General features: G+C 46.7%; 2 protein-coding genes across 2 annotated transcripts in view; one reads left to right on the forward strand and one right to left on the reverse strand.

Annotated features, from left to right (window-relative positions):
* Nucleotides 1–2074: 2074 nt before the first annotated feature.
* TMDD1 (transmembrane and death domain 1) lies at nucleotides 2075–4363 on the forward strand. The gene has a single exon (XM_074375908.1). It carries the CDS (start codon nucleotides 3404–3406, stop codon nucleotides 4361–4363), a length of 960 nt encoding a protein of 319 aa, XP_074232009.1. The 5' UTR covers nucleotides 2075–3403.
* An 847-nt stretch (nucleotides 4364–5210) lies between these two features.
* Nucleotides 5211–20943, reverse strand: part of SCN8A (sodium voltage-gated channel alpha subunit 8) — a 166451-nt gene continuing 150718 nt past the window's right edge. Inside the window, exons 26-27 of the mRNA XM_074374858.1 lie at nucleotides 19145–19415; nucleotides 5211–11820 (exon numbers count right to left, since the gene is read on the reverse strand). Coding sequence (XP_074230959.1) covers nucleotides 10673–11820; nucleotides 19145–19415 — 1419 coding nt within the window. The 3' untranslated portion in view covers nucleotides 5211–10672. The remainder of the gene's footprint in view (nucleotides 11821–19144; nucleotides 19416–20943) is intronic.

A 20943-nucleotide genomic window follows, 5' to 3' on the forward strand; every position in this document is an offset into this window, starting at 1 on the left:
TGTGAGGAGTTGTACATCTCCCATCCTCTTAGGGTCCTAGGTCTCGAGCTCCAGGGGCTGTGAGAGGGGGAAGGAGATGGGCAGATTCTTTTCCTGAATAGACATCGGGGGTTTATTCTTGGTCCCACTCAGACTTTCCCCCAGAAGCCTAGGCTTGGGTACCCTTCCTTGTGAGAACCATACTCCCCTGTCCCACCAACTTTCCCTTGATAGGGCTTCGGCAGTTTGCCCCCTCCCCCTCAGGGAGCCCATTTCACAACTCTGACCTGTGGTCCAAAGAGGGAGGGTACAGGCTGTCACCCCACCTCTTCTCTGTCCCACCCCAGCCTCCCTCCTGTTCCCCTGCCACCGAATGGCTCGTGCAGTCTCTGTACCACCTCCCACTCCCAGCTGGAATGGATGCCTGTGGGGAGCATTTCAGGTGCCAAGGTGCTGAGGGCCTGTTCTGGCCTAGAAGTGTTAACAGGAAAGCTGCTCTGTTCTTCCCCTTTTTCCCTTGGTCCCTGGCCTTCCTCTCCTTGGAGCTGGCTGATTGCAGGGCTTTGGTGCCTCAGAAACTGGGTGTAGGGTCTTGGCTGTGAAAGGCCCCCAGGGGGATCAGGGAGCGAGCAGGTTCTCTCAGGTGTGTATATGTATATGAGGGGTAGGTGGAGGTCATTGGGGAGGTGGGGTTGGGATCCCAGCCTTCCCTTCAGGAGGCAGGCAGCTCTAGGGGTTGGGGGGAAGAGCTCACTGACCAGGACCCAGGGCCCCCACCACCTCCTCTACTGGCCTTGGGGAGCTTTGCACAAAGAGACAGCCCCCAGTCTACTAGCACCTACCTCATAGCTACCGGGGCAGGTGGGGGAAGGGCAGGTCCAGCTCTGGCAATGTTGGGGGGGCATACCAAAGAATCCAGGGGCAGGGGTGTGGGGAGGGCAGACTCTGCAAGCTGGCCCTTTCCTTCCTGTACCCAGATTGGGATTGGGGTCCTCTCCTCCAGCTGTAACCATTTCTACCTCATTTTGCTGCGTGTTGTACATGGACGTATTTATCTCCTGTCTGACAATGCTCTGCAGTTTGGTCTGTCTACCTCAGAAGAGACTGTATTTTAAAAGAAAATATTACACAGTATTAAAGCGATAACACGTGGTTTCCAGAGGATTTCTTTGGGGCAGCAGGGTGTGGGGAGCCCTCTGGGAAATGCTTGGGCTTCCAGGTCTGCTGGTGCCATGGGTGTGGCTCTGTGGTGGGTGTTTCTATTCCTTCAGCAAAACATGACTGTGGGACTCCTTTTATTCACTCTGGCACAGCCAGTGCCTACCACACACTGGGCATTGAGGCTACCAGGTGAAAAGCCTGTGGATAGGGAAGGCCTGCCTGCAATTCTGAGCTCTTTGGGGCGGACTTTGACCCAGCATAGGGGATAAAGAAGAGCTCGCATGTTGAGTGAGTGAATAAATGAATGCATGGAAGGAAGGAGGGCTGAAAAGGAAGGTTCATTCAGGACCTGGACAGCAGCCCTTGTTGGCCAGAGCTAGGATTGTATTTGCACTCCATCCTTGGATGGAGGGAGAGTGGACAGAGGGCAGGGTGTGGATACAGTGAGTTCCAGTCTTTGAGGCCATATGGGATCCTTTGTCCCCAGACTCTGTCCTTGACAGCTCATCATAAACTGGAGCATAGAAAACTAGGAAGGAACATCTTGCCAAAAAAGCTGTATTGAGATGTTTAGACCCACAACTTCCTGAGGCCCTTAAATGCTCTCAGCAAAATCATCGCAAATGCACCAGAGTGCAAGGAAGCAGGCACCCCTGGCTTCCTCAGGCCCAAGCTTAGGGCATATCCGGGGCTTTCAAGAGTCAAAGCAAGCCCAAGGCCAGACCCTGCAAACAGTTTCCCCTCTGAGAGAAACTAGTGTGTGCCTGGACATGGGGGCTCCAGGGCATTGCCCCAGGACTCAGTGACCCCAACCCTCCCCACTCTTGGCGGTCCAGGACCCCCCCCCCCACCTCGCACTCTAGTTGGTTTATTACACACCTACCCTGTGCAGTCACTGCATAGCACTGAGGATTCAGAAATGGTTAAGCCCAGCCATTGGTCTGGAGAGCCCATGATACAGAATGGGAAAAGCTCAAAGATAGATCATTTGAAAATACAGCTGGATAAGGTGGCTTGAGGAGGGACCATACCAAAAATTTTATATTCTCATATCTGGCACAGTATTTGTTGCATAGAAGACACTGAATAAATGTTGACTAAATCCTCGAATTAATTTCCAGGTAAGTGTCCCAATGGAGGATGCACAGGCTGTCTCAAGAATGCCCAGAAAAGATCCTGACTTGTGGTGGTGGTAGGGTGTCCGAAAAACTTCCTGGACAGGATTGGGTGGGTACAGGCCAGCAAACCTATGGAGGCTGGAAACTGCACCCTGTAATTTGTTACAAGAGCATAAAGTGAGGGCAGCAGTGTGGAGGGGTAGTGAGGCTGGAGGTATCAGTAGGACCACAACGCTTCATCAGCAGGAACTTCCACGTCCTGTGAAGAGCTGACGCTCCGTGATGAAGCCTGCATGTGTGGGGCAGGGGGCAGGTAGGTGGCTGGTGGACAGGGACTGATGTTAAGAGTTCACATACTGATTCAGCAAATCTTTACTGAGCACCTGTTATGCACTCGTTGCTATGGGGACAATAGATGGACCTTACAGTGTGGTGGGAGGGGGACTAAAAAGGCAGCGCTGCAGCGTGCTGTGGGAGTAAATAGGAGGGGTGCTTATTGGAGACAGGGCAAAGGGTGTGGCTGGGAGGTAGAGTGGGCTTCCCAGAAGGGACCTGTCAGCTGAGGAGTGACTGAGGCAGAGCAGAGTGCAGTCCAAAATCTGAAGGAGAGCCTGAGCCAAGTTTGCTTGGGGAAAGGAAGCAAGTTCAATCCTAGAGTGTGTGGAGGGCCTGTGGGGACCTGGGGAGGAGCTTACCTTATCTGAGCTAGAGGATGAGGGTTTGGATGCACCCGTGGGAGGATGGAAACTGGTAGCATCTGTACATAATAAGTATTTAGTAGGTAATAAGAGAATTTGGGAATTGGATATTGGAGATAGAGGAGAGCAAGGGGTCTAGAGTTTTGGTGGAAGGTGAGGGGCGGTACATGGGTTAAAAGAGGTGTTGGAAACTTGATAAGTTAGAAATTCGTGGGACAGCCAGGAGGCCTCGGGCAGGCATTTGAATGAAAGGGCCCAGAATTCTAGCCTCCCGGTCCACGTCCCACTAACTCCAATCCCTGGGTTTTCTGAGATCCTTCCCTCTTAACTCCTTGTTTCTTGGGTTGGGAGATCCTGCTCCGACAAGTCGCCCATATCGAAGGCCCCCTTTTCCGTCCCTGTATATAACCAGCCCCCATCCGTAGGTGTTGCGCCCCTCCCCCACCCATGGGCATTCTGCGCTCCTCCCCCTACACTCCGTGGGGTCGCGGTCACCACCTGGTGATGGCGGTGCGGTCTCTGGCGGGGGCCCTGGCCCTGCTGCTCTGGGGCTGGGCGCTGGCTCCAGCAGGGGCCGTGGATGCCATGGGCCCTCACGCGGCTGTCCGCCTGGCCGAGCTGCTGACCCCGGAGGAGTGCGACCACTTCCAGTCGCTCCTGAAGGCGCCGGAGCCGGACGTCGAGGCTGAGCTGGCCAGGCTTTCCGAGGACCAGCTGGCGCGGCCTGAGCCGGTGCCCACGTCGGCGTTGCCGGGTCGGCTGCGGAGGCAGCGGCGCGAGGCGGCTGGCCCGGAGGCCGAGCCCGAGGACGTGTCCGACGGCTGCCGCGAGGGGCTGGCAACCTGGTTGGCTGCTGAGGCTCCATCCCTGTCATGGGACCGTGTGGCCCGGGCCCTGCGGCGCAGCGGTCGCCCGGACGTGGCCCGGGAGCTGGGCAAGAACCTCCACCAGCAGGCGGCGCTGCAGCTGCGCAAGTTCGGGCAGCGCTACCTGCCACCGCCTGGCGTCCCCGCCCCGGCCCCGGCCCCGGCCCCCGCCCCCGCCCGGCGCCTCCGCCGCGCCTCGGTCCCCGACACCAATTGGGACGAGCTGGAGCTGATCGTGGAGCGACTGCCCCAGGCGCCGTACGAGCGGAGCCCCACAGGCTGGGCCGGGCCGCTGGCGCTCGGCTTCCTCACCGGCTTCGGTGGAGCGCTGGGCGTCGGGGCGCTGCTCATCCTGCTCACGCCATGGATCACGGGTGGCGATGGCGTGCGGTCCCATAGTCCCCGGCCGCCCGCCCCTCCCCTCCTGGGGCCCGCTGGGGCGCCCCGCTTCGGGGAAGCGGAGCCGCTTTTGACTGCATCCCCGGGGCCCTGGGCTGCAGGTGGGCCAGACCCCTCCTTGCCTCCATGTCCCTGGCTGTGAAGTGGGAGCAGGGTCCTGGTGGGGTGCTGCCTTTGACATGTTATAAAAGTTGTGAAATACTCAAAGGTGGGAGCAATCGGTTTTGTTGGTTGGTTAGAAATGACCTGCATAGCGAGGGGGGCTGCCAGTGGACGAGAAGGGTCTCAGGTGCCAGTCTACCAGAAAGGGCAGGGGATGCAGGCCCTCCCAATTCTTATCAGCTTAAGTTCCTTCTTTATCTTGCTCTTATTCTCTAAGAGCTACCATTTATCAAGGACTGTGTGCCAGACCCTAGGCTAAGCAGTTACATACATTATTTGATACAATCTTCAAAACGCAAGAAAGTGGAAATTATCCCCATTACACGTAAGGCAGCTGGCCACAATTAGTGGCATAGTCAGAGCTGCCTGAGCTGAGAGTTTGAGCTCCAGAGGGAATGATCTGTGAGCAGTAAGGGAGCTGGGGTGAAATGGTGGGAACCAGAACAAGGTGTAGAGCTTCTGTTTACTCAGAGGTCCTGCTGGAGCCCCTGCGGGGGCAGCACAGCTAGAGGTGTGCCCACTTCCAGGGGCTGATGCCTCCAGGCTGCTCTCTCCATTCAGGCAAGGCCTCCTGAAGCTCGACCTGCAGCCCCCAACTTTTCCCACCCACCTGAGTGGCAGGGCACTGCCAGCCCATCAGAGGAGTTGAGCCTGGGTGAGACCCTCACACAGACTGCTCAGACTGCACCCCACACCATGGGGAAGGCGAGAGGCCAGCTATGGGGTCCTGCTGGACAGCAGTGCTTGACTCCCAGGCCACCGTGGGCCGAGGGGCTTTGGTGTGAGAGCAGTGACAGAATGACAGGCCAGGCCAAGAGGAGAGTTGAAAACAAGATTGACGTAACCCTTTATTGCAAATTCTAAAGTAAAAAGATGTACAGTACAAAGTAAAATTGAAATTTCAGACTATAAACTTCCAATCCACTTATACATTCTCATTTCTCAAGCATTTCTGCCATTTCCGCATAAACGGAACAGGGAACAAGTCGAGGGGGGTGGGGGAAGGAGATACAGCAAGGGAAAAAAAATTAAGTGTCTAGAATAATCAAACCCCAGAAGCAAGTGAAAGGAAAGACATTTTCTCGACCTGCTGTCCTGGTGATGAGAAGCGGGGGTGGTTGGAGCAGTGCAGTTTAAAATGGCTCTCAGAATAGCAGCACTTATGGTACCATTTTATCCTCCGTAAGTCCAAATAATACTTTGCCCTTCCCTAGTGCCTTTGCCTGTGTCTCTCAAAAACACTTTACACAACATTAAGTTAAAGCCTCACAACACCCCTGTGAGGTAGGTCAGTATTATTATCCCCATTTTACAGATGGGGAAACTGAGGCACAGAGAGGTTAAGTGACTTGCCCAAGGCCACACAGCGAGTCAGTGGTCGAGCTGGGGATGGAACACAGGAGTTCTGTCCCTTTTCTGGAACCACTGGACCGCGCTCCCCTTGACCTATATACATTCTTCACACACACACACCACACGTGCACACCCGCCCACCCCACCCCACTTAGCCTCTATGTACAGCAAACAGCAGTGGGGGGCAGGGGCAGGGGGTGCCTCAGGAGTGTTTTAATGGAGGAAATCTTGGTACTCTTGGAAAGGGAATCCAAGAAAGCACAGAGCTGAGCTCCAGCACAGACTGTGCAAACCTTGGGCCTCTCCCACAACCCAGACTTCCTCTTCTCTCCTGATGTCCCCCTGGCTGGCTAGTTGCAGCCGATTCTTTAGGGGGTGGGGGTACCTGAAAATGAACGAAGCTTTTTGCAAAACTTTGGGCAACATCTGAGAAAAGAAAGAGGCATCATTACAGAAGATGCCCAGGACTCAAGTCACAAAGTCGTAACCCATGGCAATCTCACCTCCACAGCAGGCCTGGAGGCTGGGGGCCGGGGGGGAGGAGGATGGGGACTGACCTACCAGCCATCTCTCTCCAGAGTGGAGCTACTGGAGCGGACTAGAGTGGGCACTTCAAAATCCTCCTGAGTGTTCCTGGACCGGGAGACATGGCCTAGAGAGGGATGTCCCCAAAGCGGGGCAGGGCGAGGGAAGGGGAGGGGTGCCCCTCTTCCCTGCACGAACGTGAACGAGACCAGCCCTAGTTTGCTGGCCTCGCGGTCGGGGTGATGGAGGGCAGGGCCTGGCATTAGCTAGCAGAGTGGAGGCTGTGGGGCATCGTGCTTGCCCGAGCTTTGGGCATTGGAATGGTTTTTTCCTTAATGAACTGGTGAAAAAGGCAGAAAGGAAGAAGTAAGGCCAGCCCGGCTGATTGGCTGACATCATCTGTGGGGGCTCTGCCAGGGGGACCGGTGAGGAAGGGGTTTCAAGGGCCTCGGAGCACGGGCCCGGTGCGGGGAGGAATGCCACATGCAGTGGGTGAGTGGGGATCTGGGGGATCAGGACCTTGCTTTCCTCTCCAATCTCTACTTCTTAGCCAGAACTTTGCAAGAAACCCTCCGATTTCTTTCCCTTCCATTGCCCTCTTTTCCCTAGATGTGCTAGTAAGGTCCCAATTCCCAGACCCCTCCCAGGAATCAAAAATTGGGAGAGTCAAGCAACAAACGCACACCAAGACAGGCTTCCCTTGTACAGTAAAAAGGGTCATTTTTATTGTGTTTCCTTTTGGCTTATAGTAGTGGTGTACTGTTTATCATGTCTCGCTTAGAGCAGTGCTGGCCTCCATGCATTCACTAATACGCTAGTCTTCACTATTGGTCTTTTACAAGCCTACATTGGTTGCAGCGAAAAATAAAAGAACTCTGAGCACTGTCGTTCCAGGGGCTTTGACTGGGAGTTTCTCTTTATCTCTTCCCAGTCAACTTCTGAGGCCAAAAGTGGCTCATTTAGAGAGGAGTGGGAGGGAGTCGTGATGACTTGCGTTTTTCCTGCGCTCGCCCTCTGCTTTAAATGAGTCTCCTCATCCTAAGCAACAAGGAGGTTAAGGAAAGATGCCGGGAAAGTGTTTTTCACACACAAACCAGCAACCGTGTCAGCTGCTGCTCAGTGGCTTTGGCTCTGCATTTTAGATTAACAGCATCACACATCTTTTTGCTTTTTGTCTTTTTTTAAAGGTGGATTGTGGAGTATAAATACTGCACCAAGGACCTGGCTACAAAAAATAAATATTTATATTGTATTTATATATCTATATATATATATGTGCAGTGATACTGTGGCTGCTGCTGCTTTTTGATTGGCTTCGTTAATATTTGGCAAAGCGTTGCCACTTAGCCACTCAGTGAAGGCGGACGAGGGCGCCATCACTGATTCTTTCAGTTCAATGCCTGTTAACTGCGGGTGTAAACTGCTGGTGATGGTGTCATTTACTACCAAAGAAGTGTGGAGCAGGGCAGGTGAGTGAGTGAGACAGTGAGAGAGTGAGCGAGTGGAGGGGTGGTGGTGGGGGGGGAAGAAGGCGGGAAAAGTTTAACCTAAAAAAGTGAACCGTCAAATAGAGCGGAGGTGGCTTCTTCCCTATGAAGCTGGCTGATGGGTGTCAGATACCAAGGCCTGTGTGCGAGTTACTGAGGAGATAGCCTGCTGGGTGGGGACCAGGGTCTAGGGGAGGAGAAAGGTCAGCTCTCAGAAAAACCTCATTAATATGCTCTAGCAGCTGAATGACATCACTAGCACGAGCACTTGGAGTACGGAGCGGGATCTTATAGCTCTATTGCCCATCTCAAGACCTAAGAACAAGAACAATTATGAAGTTTAGCCAATCTTGCATAGAAGTGGTTAGAATTTATTGCACATTGGAACAAAAATATATATATTTTTTGTTGTTTTGGAAAAGACCATTAGCAATAAAAAATTTTTTGTCTGTCTGTCTGGTTTGGGGATGTACATTGGCTGACAGCATCTAAGTTCTAAGAGGAAAGAAAAGTATAAAAAATAAAAATAAACATGACAATGGCATAAGCCAGAAGCCATTTCCTATTTAATAAGTTAATAATTTGTATTTACAAAAAGGCATGCCAATAAAATAAAATGATATATTACAGTATTTATAATTCTCTTAAAAAGAATGACCACACATGTCAGCTTCTGTTTTGTGCTGTTTACGATATAGCCTGTACACGTTACTATACATTCATCCTAGCGGTTAGCAGGGTCACCAGAAAATAAATAAATAAATAAATGAATAAAACGCCTTCCCAACCTGGTATTGGGTGTAGTATAAAAAGTTCTACGGATGATGCTGCAGAAGCAGGCTTATGAGAGCTGGACAGTTTCTAACGGTCCAACAAGATAGGAAGCTCTGCTTACTGACTTGCTGTGGTTTGTTCTACACAAAACTTAGTCAGGTGGACTGTGAAATCACATCCAGGGTGCTTCTACTGCAAGGCAGATTGGTGTCTGATTTTTTTTCCCCTCTCTCTATTGTATGGTTCAGGAAGAATTTATTTTGATTTGGTTTGCATGCTCAAGTCTCTCCCCATCCTTTGAATAGACTTCCTGACACATTCAACTGCAGCATCTTAGCTCTGCAACCTAGTCAGGTGAGAAACCCCTGGACTAAAAACTGTCTTCCCTGAAGCAGGAGATGGGACAGCAAATGTGACGCTCCCCCAAAGCCACCCTCCAGTGACAGTGGGCAGGTTGCTAAGCAGGTAGCAAAACTGGCTGAAAGGAAATGCGCTGGGGGAGGCTGGAACTTCTTAAAAATTCATATTAAACTGCTTTCTCATGAGAACCAGTGCAATAAAGAAACCCAGTGTGCTTGGTTCGGAGGCGGCGCCATCTCTACCGAGGTCCCACCAGTGACTATTTATTCTAATAACAAATGAAAGAAACCACAGCCGTAGCTCCAGTGCTACTGCCCTCACCCACGTCTGTGGGTGAAGAAGCCCTGCTTGGTGGGAGAATGTGATGGAGGCAGGAGGACTCATGCAGTGTGTGAGCTTGCAACAACCCCTCTGTGGAAGGAGGAGGCCTGTTCGGAATATCTGACCCCTCTCTGTGTGGACCCAAGCCTGGAGAAAGCCACAATGTAGAAGGACATGATACTGATGGAGTGAGCACCCCTTTACCCCCAACGAAAGTTTGTTTTAAGTTCCCCAAATGACCCTCTAGAGATAACATGCTACTCTGAATAGCACTTTTATCTCTATCCCCGCAAAGGTGTCAGTTCTCCAGCCTGAAGGCTAAACAATCATCATAAATATTGCAAGATACAAATGAAAAAAAAATTTTTTTGATTTTTGTTTTTAGCCCTAGGATTTGGTTTTACAGTGACATTAATACAAGCCATTTGAGATCAAAATTTCCCCATGTACGGGACACAGAGCAGCATTAAATAGTTCATCTTTTGAAATGTGCAACAATGGTTGTATGTTAGAGATGTCTGTTAAACATGTACACACAACGGATCCATCTGCTTGTTGGACTGGGTTTGTTTTTTTGTTGTTGGTGGTGGTCAACTGGTTGGTTATGTTTCCCTACCCAGAAGGTGTATGAAAGACTTCTAAGAATTCATAAAGAATTATAGCGGGTATGGAACTCTTACCATTTTTTCTCCAAATACAGTGAACGGTGCAGGGCTGGGTCCTGTCCAAAGGCTGACCCAGTGCAGGGGCCAGGATTAGTAGTGTCCTGTGGTGTATGGTTCTCATGCATGACTTCTGATCACGGCATGCCATCATGCAAATCATTTCTACGCATTGAACGAGCACAATGTTTGGAATTGGCCTGAGCAAGTCCTCCTCAGCCTGAAGAAACCTGATTGTATTCCCCCACCCATCTCCAAACCACGTGAAGCCCATGTGGAGAAGATGCGGTTTATGTCAAAGAAACTGACAATTAATGACATGGGCTAAATGTGATGTGTGTGTGTGATTTTTCTTTTTGCTGCTTAGCTTAACTAATGTAAGAATGCAAATACAGTTTGCATGAACAAACAAACTTTTAAAGTGATGCTTTCTGCTTCTGAGAATCAATAAAATGAAAAAATAAAATCCATTTGGCTGCAACGGAAATACGCTGGTCCCGGCAGCCTCTCCTCTGTTTTTGTATCCTGTTAGTTTTGTCCTAAGTTGCATTGACTGATGTGGAACATGCAGTAACCACCTGCCCAAGCATTAGAAAATCTGTGAGTCCAGGGAGCAGGGTCCTTTGCCCTTGGCAGGTCACTGCTCAAGATGCAACCGTGTTACATGGTAAGCAGACTACGTTTGGTATAGATCTTCAGGGTAAAGTGTCTCCACAGCTGTTCTGCATTGATAATATTCAGGAAGTTTGTAAACAATCTTTCACTTGCAAGTTTTAAATCTGTACAGTGTTTAATTTTTGCTTTCCTCTAACACTTGGACTCTCTGACCTCTTTCTGTCTTTTGGCTCTTTCCCTTCTTCCTTCCTCTGCCCGTTGCTGTTTCTCCTTCTCGGGTTTAGTTACACTGTCATAGGATGGGAGGGAGGCTGTAGACGGGGTGCTCTCTTTTTTCTCCCGGTGCGTGCCTCCATTCTCCAGCTTATTGGAAGTTGTCTTTTTGCAAATAAAGCCCCGCCTTGCTAAATGTCCCCGGTAGGCGCGCTGCAGGACCACCGCCGACACCTCTTCCTGCTTGCGCCGCAGTGTCGTTGTGATCGGCTCGTAAGACACTTTGGATGGGTTGGATGCCACGAACCGCTCCTCCATCTGCTGCCGAAGGATGTCCAACTCTCCGCTGTCTCCCAGGACCCGCTTGGTGAAGGCAAAAAGGATGTCCAAGCAGTGGATGCGATCCCCGCTGACCATTGGCAGATCCATGGCGATGAGCTCAATGGTGTTGGGCTTGGGCACTCGGAGAGGATGCTCCAAGGCATCTGCAAAGTCTGCCAGCTTACAGTACTCGATGAACTGGGTGGCGTCGGGGTCGAACTTCTCCCAGATCTCATAGAAGGTCTCAAAGTCGTCCTCGCTCAGAGGGTCTGCACTTTCCTCCGTGGCGACGCTGAAGTTCTCCAGGATGATGGCAATGTACATGTTCACCACAATCAGGAAGGAGATGATGATGTAGCTCACAAAGAAGAAGATACCCACTGAGGGGTTCCCGCAATCTCCTTTAAAGCCACTCCCTGGGTGTTCCTTATCCAGGCTGCAGTCAGGGGGGCGGTTTAGGATGGGCAGCAGCAGGCCATCCCAACCAGCTGAGGTGGTGATCTGAAACAGGCAGATCATGCTGTTGCCAAAGGTTTCAAAGTTGAACATATCATCGATGCCAGCCTCGTGCTTCACATATGCAAAATTGGACATCCCAAAGATGGAGAAGATGAACATGACCAAGAAGAGCAGAAGGCCAATGTTGAACAGAGCAGGCAAGGACATCATTAAGGCAAAGAGCAGGGTGCGAATCCCTTTGGCACCTTTGATCAGACGCAAGATGCGCCCAATACGGGCCAATCGGATGACTCGGAATAGGGTTGGGGAAACAAAGTATTTCTCAATTAAATCAGCCAGGAACATTCCTAAGAAGAGGAATAGAAGACAGGTTACTAAGACTGGAGATGCCCTTTCTCTTTACTTATGTCACCTGGTGCCATGGAATCCTTAACTTCAGAGGACTTTATAGAATGATTGCCTTAATCTTCAATCTGAACTCTAATAATAAAAAAAAAGAAAACCACATGTTTCAAACATAAAGAAAAGCAGAGAAAACAATACAATGGACACTTGTGTACCAACACCCAAGTGAAATGGATGGCAGCATCTTACCGAATTGCTTTCTGCTCATCATCCCCAGAAGCAACCACTATACTGCAGAGGGCACGTGTCATTCCGGTGTCTTCATAATTTTGCTGTGTATGAACCCGTAAGTGATATATAGATAGCATCCTACTACATTTAAAGAATTATACCGTATCCATCTTTCTAGATCTCTTGCTTTTTTCTATATATAATGATTATTTGTTAGTAATTAATGCTTGTAAACATTTGTACATAAATTATTGTATTCAAATTTGGGATGCAAGTGCAAAGTACTGGTATGTTGGTTTTTTTCCCCCCTCCAGGAGTTTTTTTTCTTAAAGTATAGTCAATTTACAATGTTGTGTTAATTTCTGGTATACAGAATAGTGATTCATTTATACATATATATATATTCCTTTTCATATTCTTTTCCATCATAGGCCATTACAAGGTATTGAATATAGTTTCCTGTGCTATACTTTGTTGGACCTTGTTGTTTATCTATTTTATACATAGTAGTTAGTATCTGCAAATCCTGAACTCCCAATTTATTCCTTCCTACCCCTTTTCCCCTGTGGTAACCGTAAGTTTATTTCCTATGTCTGTGAGCCTCTGTTTTGTAAATAAGGTCATTTGTGTCCTTTTTTTTTAGGTTCTGCATGTAAGTGATATATGGTATTTTTCTTCCTCTTTCTGGCTTACTTCACTTAGAATGATGATCTCCAGGTCTATCCATGTTGCTGCAAATGGCATTATTTCATTCTTTTTTATGGCTGAGTAGTATTCCATTGTGTATGTATGTGTGTACATACACACACACCCCCCCCACATCTTCTTTATCCAGTCATCTGTCGATGGACATTTAGGTTGCTTCATGTCTTGGCTATTGTAAATAGTGCTGCTATGAATACTGGGGTGCATGTATCTTTTTGAATGAGTTTCCTCTGGATATATGCCCAGGGGTGGGATTGCTGGGTCATAGGGTAAGTCTATTTTCAGTTTTTTAAGGAACCTCCATACTGTTTTCCATAATGGCTGCACCAAACTACATTCCCACCAAAGTACAGGAGGGTTCCCTTTTCTCCACACCTTCTCCAGCATTTATTGTTTGTGGACTTTTTAATCATGGCCATTCTGACTGGTGTGAGGTGATACCTCATTGTAGTTTTGATCTGCATTTCTCTTATAATTAATGATATTGAGCATTTTTTTCATGTGCCTATTAGCCATTTTTATGTCTTCATTAGAGAATTGCTTGTTTAGGTCTTCTGCCCATTTTTTGACTCAGTTTTTTTTTGTTGTTGTTATTGAATTGTATGAGCTGTTTGTATATTCTGGAAATTAAGTCCTTGTCAGTCACATCATTTGCAAATATTTTTCTCCCATTCTGTAGGTTGTCTTTTTGTTTTATTTATGGTTTCTTTTGCAGTGCAAAAGCTTAATAAGTTTAATTAGGTCCCATTTATTCATTTTTGCTTTTATTTCTATTGCCTCAGTAGACTGTCCTAAGAGAACATTGCTAAGATTTATGTCAGAGAATGTTTTGCTTATGTTCTCTTCTAGGAGGTTCATGATGTCTTGTCTAATGTGTAAGTCTTTAAGCCATTTTGTGTATGGCGTGAGACAGTGTTCTGATTTCACTGACACGCGGCTGTCCAGCTTTCCCAACACCACTTGTCAAAGAGGCTGTCTTTTCTCCATTGTATATTCTTGCCTCCTTTGTCAAAGATTAATTGACTGTAGGTGTGTGGGTTTATTTCTGGGCTCTCTATTCTGTTCCATTGATCCCTATGTCTGTTTTTGTGCCAATACCATGCTCTTTTTTGGGGGGGGGGGTATCTATCCCCACCCCCCCCTGCTGTTTTGATTAGTGTAGTTCTGTAGTATTGTCTGAGGTCTGGGAGAGTTATTCCTCCAGCTTTGTCCTTTTCCTTCAGTATTGCTTTGGCAATTCTGGATCTTTTGTGATTCCATATAAATTTGAGGATTATTTGTTCTAGTTCTGTGAAAAATGTCCTAGATAATTTGATAGGGATCACATTAAATCTGTAGATTGCTTTTGGTAGTGTGGGCATTTTAACAATATTAATTCTTCTAATCCAAGAGCATAGGATATCTTTCCATTTCTTTAAATCATCTTTAATTTCCTTAATCAATGTTTTATTGTTCTCTGCATATAAGTCTTTTACCTCCTTAGTCAGGTGTATTCCTAAGTATTTTATTTTTTGGATGTGATTTTAAAAGGGGTTGTCTTTTACTTTCTTTTTCTGGTATTTCATTGTTAGTGTAAAGAAATGCAGCAGATTTCTATGCATAATCTTGTATCCTGCTACCTTGCTGATTTCGTTTATTAGCATTAGTAGTTTTTGTGTGGAGCCTTTTGGGTTTTCTATATATAGTACCATGTTATCTGCATATAGTGACAGTTTTACCTCTTCTATTTCCATTTGTATCCCTTTTATTTCTTTTTGTCTGATTGCTATGGCTAGGACTTCCAATACTATGTTGAATAGAAGTGGTGAGAGTGGGCATCCTTGTCTTGTTCCACATTTTAGCGAGAATGTGTTCAACTTCTCACTGTTGAGTATTACGCTGGCTGTGGGTTTGTCACAAATAGCTTTTATTATGTTGAGATACATTTCCTCTATACCCACTTTGGTAAGAGTTCTTATCATAAATTGATGTTAAATTTTATCAAAAGCTTTTTCAGCACCTACTGAGATGATCATGTGATTTTTGTCCTTTCTTTTGTTGATGTGGTGTATCACATTGATTTGTGTAGGATGACCCACCCTTGTGTTCCTGGGATGAATCCAACTTGATTGTAGTGTAATGGTCTTTTTCATGTGTTGTGGGCTTCTGTTTGCTAATATTTTGTTGAGAATTTTTGCATCTATATTCATCAAAGGTGTTGGCCTGTAATTTTCTTTTTCGGGAATGTCTTTGCCTGGTTTTGGTATCAGGGTGATGGTGGCTTCATAGAATGAGCCTAGGAGTGTTCCTTCCTCTTCAGTCTTTTGGAAGAGTTTGAGAAGGACTGGTATAAGTTCTTCTTTGTAGTAGAATTCCCCAGGGAAGCCATCTGGTCCTGGACTTCTGTTTGCAGGGAGGGTTTTGTTTTTGTTTTTGTTTTTGTTTTTGTTTTTGTTTTTGTTTTTGTTTTTAACTCATTCTACTTTATTTCTAGTGATTGGTCTATTCAAATTATCTGTTTATTCTTGCTTCAGTTTTGGTGGACTGTATGTTTCTAGAAACTTGTCCATTTCTTCTAGGCTGTCCAGTTTGTTTCCATATAACTGTTCATAGTATTCTTTTGGGTATTTTTTATTTTAGCATTTCTGTGGTATTGGTTGTCATTTCTACTCTTTCATTTCTTATTTTGTTTATTTGGGTCCTCTCTGTTTTTCTTTGGTAAGCCTGGCCAGTGGTTTGTTGATTTTGTTTACCCTTACAAAAAACCAGGTCTTGGTTTTATTGATTTAAAAACAATTTTTAAAATTTTCTATTTTATTTATTTCCTTCCTGATCTTTATTATTTCTTTCCTTCTGCTAACTTTAGGTTTTGTTTGTACTTCTTTTTCTAATTCTTTAGATGGTAGGTTACGTTGTTTATTTGAGGTTTGTCTTATTTTTGAGGAAGGCCTGTATTGCTGTAAACTTCCCTCTTTAGGGCTGCTTTTGCTGCATCCCATAGATTTTGTATGGTTGTTTTTATTGTCATTTGTCTCAAGGTATTTTTAAATTTCCTCTTTGATTTCATTCTTGACTTTTTTTTTTTTTTTTTTAGTAGCATATTGTTTAGACTCCATCAAACATTTTTTCTTGTTTCTCTGTCTGAGGTTGATTTCCAGGTTCAAGCCATTGTGGCCAGAAAAGATGCCTGAAATAATCACATCCTCTTAAATTTGTTTGTTTAGGCTTGTTTTGTGTCTGAGTATGTGGTCTATCCTAGAGAATGTTCCATGTGCAGTTGAAAAGAATGTATGTTCTGTTTTTTTTTTTTTTTTTTTGAGGTAATGTCTTGAAGATATCAATTAAGTCTGACTGTTTTATTGTTTCATTTAGTATCTCCATTGCCTTACTGATTTTCTGTCTGGAAGATCTGTCCCACGATGTTAGTGGGGTGTTAAAGTCTCCTACTATTACTGTATTCCCATCCGTCTCTCCCTTTTTGTCTGTTAGTATTTGTTTTATGTACTTAGGTGCTCCTGTATTGGGTGCATATATGTGTGAGGTCCATGTCCTTCTATTCCGCCACCTTGAAGCTCCTCCTCTAACTTGCTTTTGATACTTAACATTATGTTTGTGATATTGATCTCTGATGTTAAAATAATTTTAATTATTCGTTTTAATAGTTGGATGGTATTTCATTTCACTAATAGGTCCTCATTTATCTGTTTTCCCACTCAAGGATACTTAGTTTTTTCAGATTTGTCCATGCATGACTTTCTGACTCTTCTGCTTGGGTTATGGATTCTTCTCCAAAATGCTCTTAAATTTCCACATCCACAAACAGTACATGAGAAGTCCCGGCTCCACCCCATGACTTCACTACCCTGTGGCTGTGAAGTCTTACTTATTCTGCTAATGCCACCAATTCTCAAAGCACCATCTTCCTGGCTCTGAAAAGACATTTTTGGTTTCTTATTGCCCCATGTCCCTACCTCACCAGACTAGCCAACACACTGAAGGGACCTCTTAGGAGTGGTATTTAACTCAGAGCTTCTAGATTTTGTTTAAAGCCATAAATCAGAAACCAGTATCAGCAGATAAAAATGTCAAGGCATAAATAGGATGTAAAAGTAGAGGGTGAAACATACACATCAAAGGGCCTTTTTCTGTTCACATTCATCCAGGGCTCACCTCCACCAGAGCACTTGCTTTTAAAACCCCAGAGTGATAATGGGAGCCCAAAGAGGGCTGCTGAAGGAGGAGATGGAAGGCTGGGAAGTGACAGCTGAAGGGACAGCAGTGACATGTGCTTCTCCGTCAGTGTCTTCTCTTACTGTCGAGGCCCCCACAAGACAGTGCGGGCTTCAACTGATGAGAGACTTAATTCAAGTAAGGAAATATCTTTCAACCATGAGGATTCATAAACACTGGGGTCATGAACTGCAGGAGGCTTAGCTGAAGATTTTAAGCCAGGAAAGAATCTTAACTTTCAGGAAGGGAGAAGGTGCAGGGAGTTCAGAGCAGGCCAGGTAACCCACTGGCGTCTCCTCTGGAGCTAAAATTCCCTGGGTTGCTTGAGCTTTCAAGAAAGACCCAGGGTAATTTCCCAGCTCTCCTCTTTTTACTTCTCAGGTCATATCCAGTGACCACAAGAAGTCAGGCAGTAAACGGAAAACTTACATTCCGTATACGGTGGGGCAAGTAAGGCTTCAGGGAGAAGATGATGCCTGAGTAGGGTTTGTAGGATGAATGTGTGTTTGTGCCTAGAGAAGGGGAGAGCAATGGGCAGACAGCACTCTAGCCAGTGGGATCAACAGCTGAGGGGTCCTCTAGGAGGTTCCAGTGTGAGTTTTACCCCAACTCGCCTTAATTTAAAAATATTTTTTTCTATACTTTTGTTTCTAAACAAATTAATATTTTTAAAAAATCCCAATCATCAAAAGAAACTTTTCTTCCTCCTTATTTTTGCCTGCTATCTGAGAACAGAGGACATGGTGTGGTCTGTGGGTTTTCCATCCCACTCAATGATGGGTGGAAGAAAAAGTTCGAGAACAGTGGACAAGGGCAGCACTGTCCAAAGTGTGTTTTGTGGGAGGTTAGGAGTGTGGACTTGAGGCTGGGGGGCTGGGCTCGCTCACTTACCAGCCACGTGTCTCAGTTACTGCTCTGTGCCTTGGTTCCTCATGATACCCAGGGGGCTGATGTGAGGATTACATGCATTAAAAGATGTGAGGCACTTAGAATGGTGAATGGCACATAGAATTAAAATATGAGATATCATTATCATTACTTGAAAACAGGGTGTTGTGCTTGAATAAAGGTGGGATGGTGTGTTAAAGTTAAACAGCATTCTTTACTCCGAGGCTTCCAAGAGCCTCCTATAGGCTCATGTGCCCAGTGACGCTCCAAAGGGAAATTCAACGTACAGTGTTGCCAAAGTAGCTTCATCATGGGATTCTTTTCTTGGGGAGAAATGTATGAGGTGTGTGTTCCTGTATCAACACCTTCTGGACATGCTGCTCTGGAGGACAGAACTAGAAAGTGAGAGGGCCAGCTGCCCTCAGGTGCCCATGGTCACCACCTCGCTAAACCAGCTTGTCTGCTGGAGCTCTGGGACTGGCTCCATAGGTCTCAGACACTCTGTCTCTGCTAGCGTAAGTCAGTCAAACCCGCATGGAACCAAGGCAGTGTTTCATCACTTGAGACACCCTTTAGGAAGGCAAGGAAGTTTGGAGGAGGGCAATCAATAGGACTGCATTTTCTCTGCCTGCCAGGGCATCCGACCTCCTCCATGCCTTTAGGTTGAAGCAATGCCCCATGGTCACTGTTAAAAACCAACTTGGATTCTGCCCCTGCCACTTCCTAGTTGGGTGACCCTGGACATCTTTACAGTGAAGATAATAAAATACCTTGCTTCTTGGGCAGTCATAAGGATCAAATGAGATAAAGCAAGTGAAGAAACTCTGAAACTACCTGGCACCATAAAATCTTAGTAAGTAAGCACTGCCATTATCATCAGCACTGCCACTGCTATCACCGCCAGAATTCTCCTAGACCATCTCATTAACATCCAGCAATCTCTTCCCATGCCTTCTCCCACTTTATACTACTGTTGTAGCCCTATTTTAAAAATACGTTTCTTTTACCTTTCCTGTTAGAATGCAAACTCTTTGAAAGCAAGAACCAAATCTAATCTTTTCCCTCTCCTCAACCACAGAATTTACAATCCGAGACTACCATGAACACTCAGAGAAACTCGGTGACCAAGTAACCTGCTGGGCAGGCCCACAGGATGACTTGGGGACGCCCATGGATGTGACCTGAGAGTAACCTGTCTGCATTTCGGACCTCTTCTCATTCATTGCACTCCCAGGAATCCCCTCGTCGGGGCCAGTCAGGCCCCTCCGCCCCTCCCTCTCCTGCCCCACTCACCCACGATGGAGAGGATGACCACCACGAAGTCAAAGATGTTCCAGCCGATGGTGAAGTAGTAGTGCCTCAGGGCAAACATTTTGAGCACACACTCACAGGTGAAGAAGATGACGAAGACCAGGTTGATCCAGTAGAGAATATTCTCCATCTGCTTGCTCTGAGTGTCTGTCTCCACCATCATCGTCACCATGTTAAGGCAGATGAGCATCATGATAACAATGTCAAAGGCTTGTTGAGTGACAAAATCGAAGATGATACCTTGGATTTTGTTCTGGGGGGGGTGGGAGGGGGAAAAAGATGAAAAAATTCATGAATACTTTTCCCAGAAGACTGTGGAAGTTGCTGTCCTCTTAATCGAAGTTCTCTCCGCTTTATCTGCTGCGATACTGGCCAGCCCTGTGCTGTGGCTCTGTCCGGGTGCCAGGAGCATGGAAAGACCAACATCAATAATCTCTCACCAAGAGTTTCCTAAAATCGCCACTCTTTGCGTCTGTGCCATCACACGCTTCCGGGGGACGGGGGGCGGGGGGGTCTTCCTACCGCTCCAGCTGCTCCTTTTTAATCTCACTTGCTGGCCATTTCTTCTCTTACTTACTCTTCCTTCTCCCTTGGAGGGCTCATCTCCCATCTACTCCTACTGCTTACACATTATCTATGTACTTATGTTTCCCACGTGTCTCCTTCAGCTCATGTCTTTCTTCTGAACTCCTGGGTGGCTTACTTGACATCCCTCCTGGATGACTCAGAAGCACCTCAGGCTTCACAGGTCCAAAGCAGCACTCCGTCCTTTCCCTGGCTCCTCTCCCAGCTTGTTCCCCTCTCACCTCCATTATTTATCCAGTCTCTAAGCCAGAAACCTGAGGGCCATTCTTACTCTTTCCTCTCCCTCAAAACCCATACAATCCATTGCACGTCCTGTTGCTTCTTCCTCCAGAAATATCACTTGAATTCATCCACTTCATTCCATCTCTGCTGCCCTACTCTGGCCTCAGCCACCATCATCTTTCATCTGGACTTCTGGAACAGTCTCCCGACCAGCATCCCTCCTTCCTCTCTTGGCCACTTCCAATGCTGCCTCCACACATAGCAAGTATGATTATTCAGAACCATAAATGGATCACATCACTCTCCTACTTAAAACCTTTCACTGACTAGTTTCACCCTGGACTTGCAACAGAATTCCCGGGTTAACCTGGCTTAAAAATGCCTTTCACAGTCAGATCCTGCTCCCCTCACGCCCCTCTTCCAGCTCATCACCGCCTGGCTGCACAAATGTTTTCTGGTTTTAGGGCTTCACTTGCTTTTTCAGGATCTCTCTTGCCCTCTTTTTTTTTTTTTAAATAATCTTTTTTAATTTGTTTACTTAATTTTTTAATGGTGGTACTGGGGATTGAACCCAGGACCTCGCGCATGCTAAGCATGCGCTCTACCACTGAGCTATACCCTCCCGCATCTCCAGGATTTCTTTCCGTGGCATTTTGGCTCTTTCTCATCCACTCAAAGAGACCTTCCTTAGTGAGGCTTCCTCTGATGGCTCTGCTGCAGGAGATTCCCCACCCCAGGCCTCCGTTACTCACTGTCACAGCCCTTCCATCAATTTTTTTCTCACAACATCTGCATTTTATATTAACTGTTTGCTTATTTATTATCTATAGTCCCACTATATTGTAACTCCATGATTGTGGCATCTAAATTTTGTTCATCACTTTTGCCTGGTGCCTGGTACACATAGATCTGTAACTATTTGCAGAGTAACTCTTTATTAGTGCTTTCTACCACAGTGAGCTTTTTTATATTTT

The sequence above is a fragment of the Camelus bactrianus genome, chromosome 12 (assembly GCF_048773025.1).
Source record: "Camelus bactrianus isolate YW-2024 breed Bactrian camel chromosome 12, ASM4877302v1, whole genome shotgun sequence".
Lineage (NCBI taxonomy): Eukaryota > Metazoa > Chordata > Mammalia > Artiodactyla > Camelidae > Camelus > Camelus bactrianus.

Coding starts and splice junctions, on each gene's coding strand:
- TMDD1 (XM_074375908.1), top strand. CDS start 3,404: ATGGGCATTCTGCGCTCCTCCCCCTACACTCCGTGGGGTCGCGGTCAC.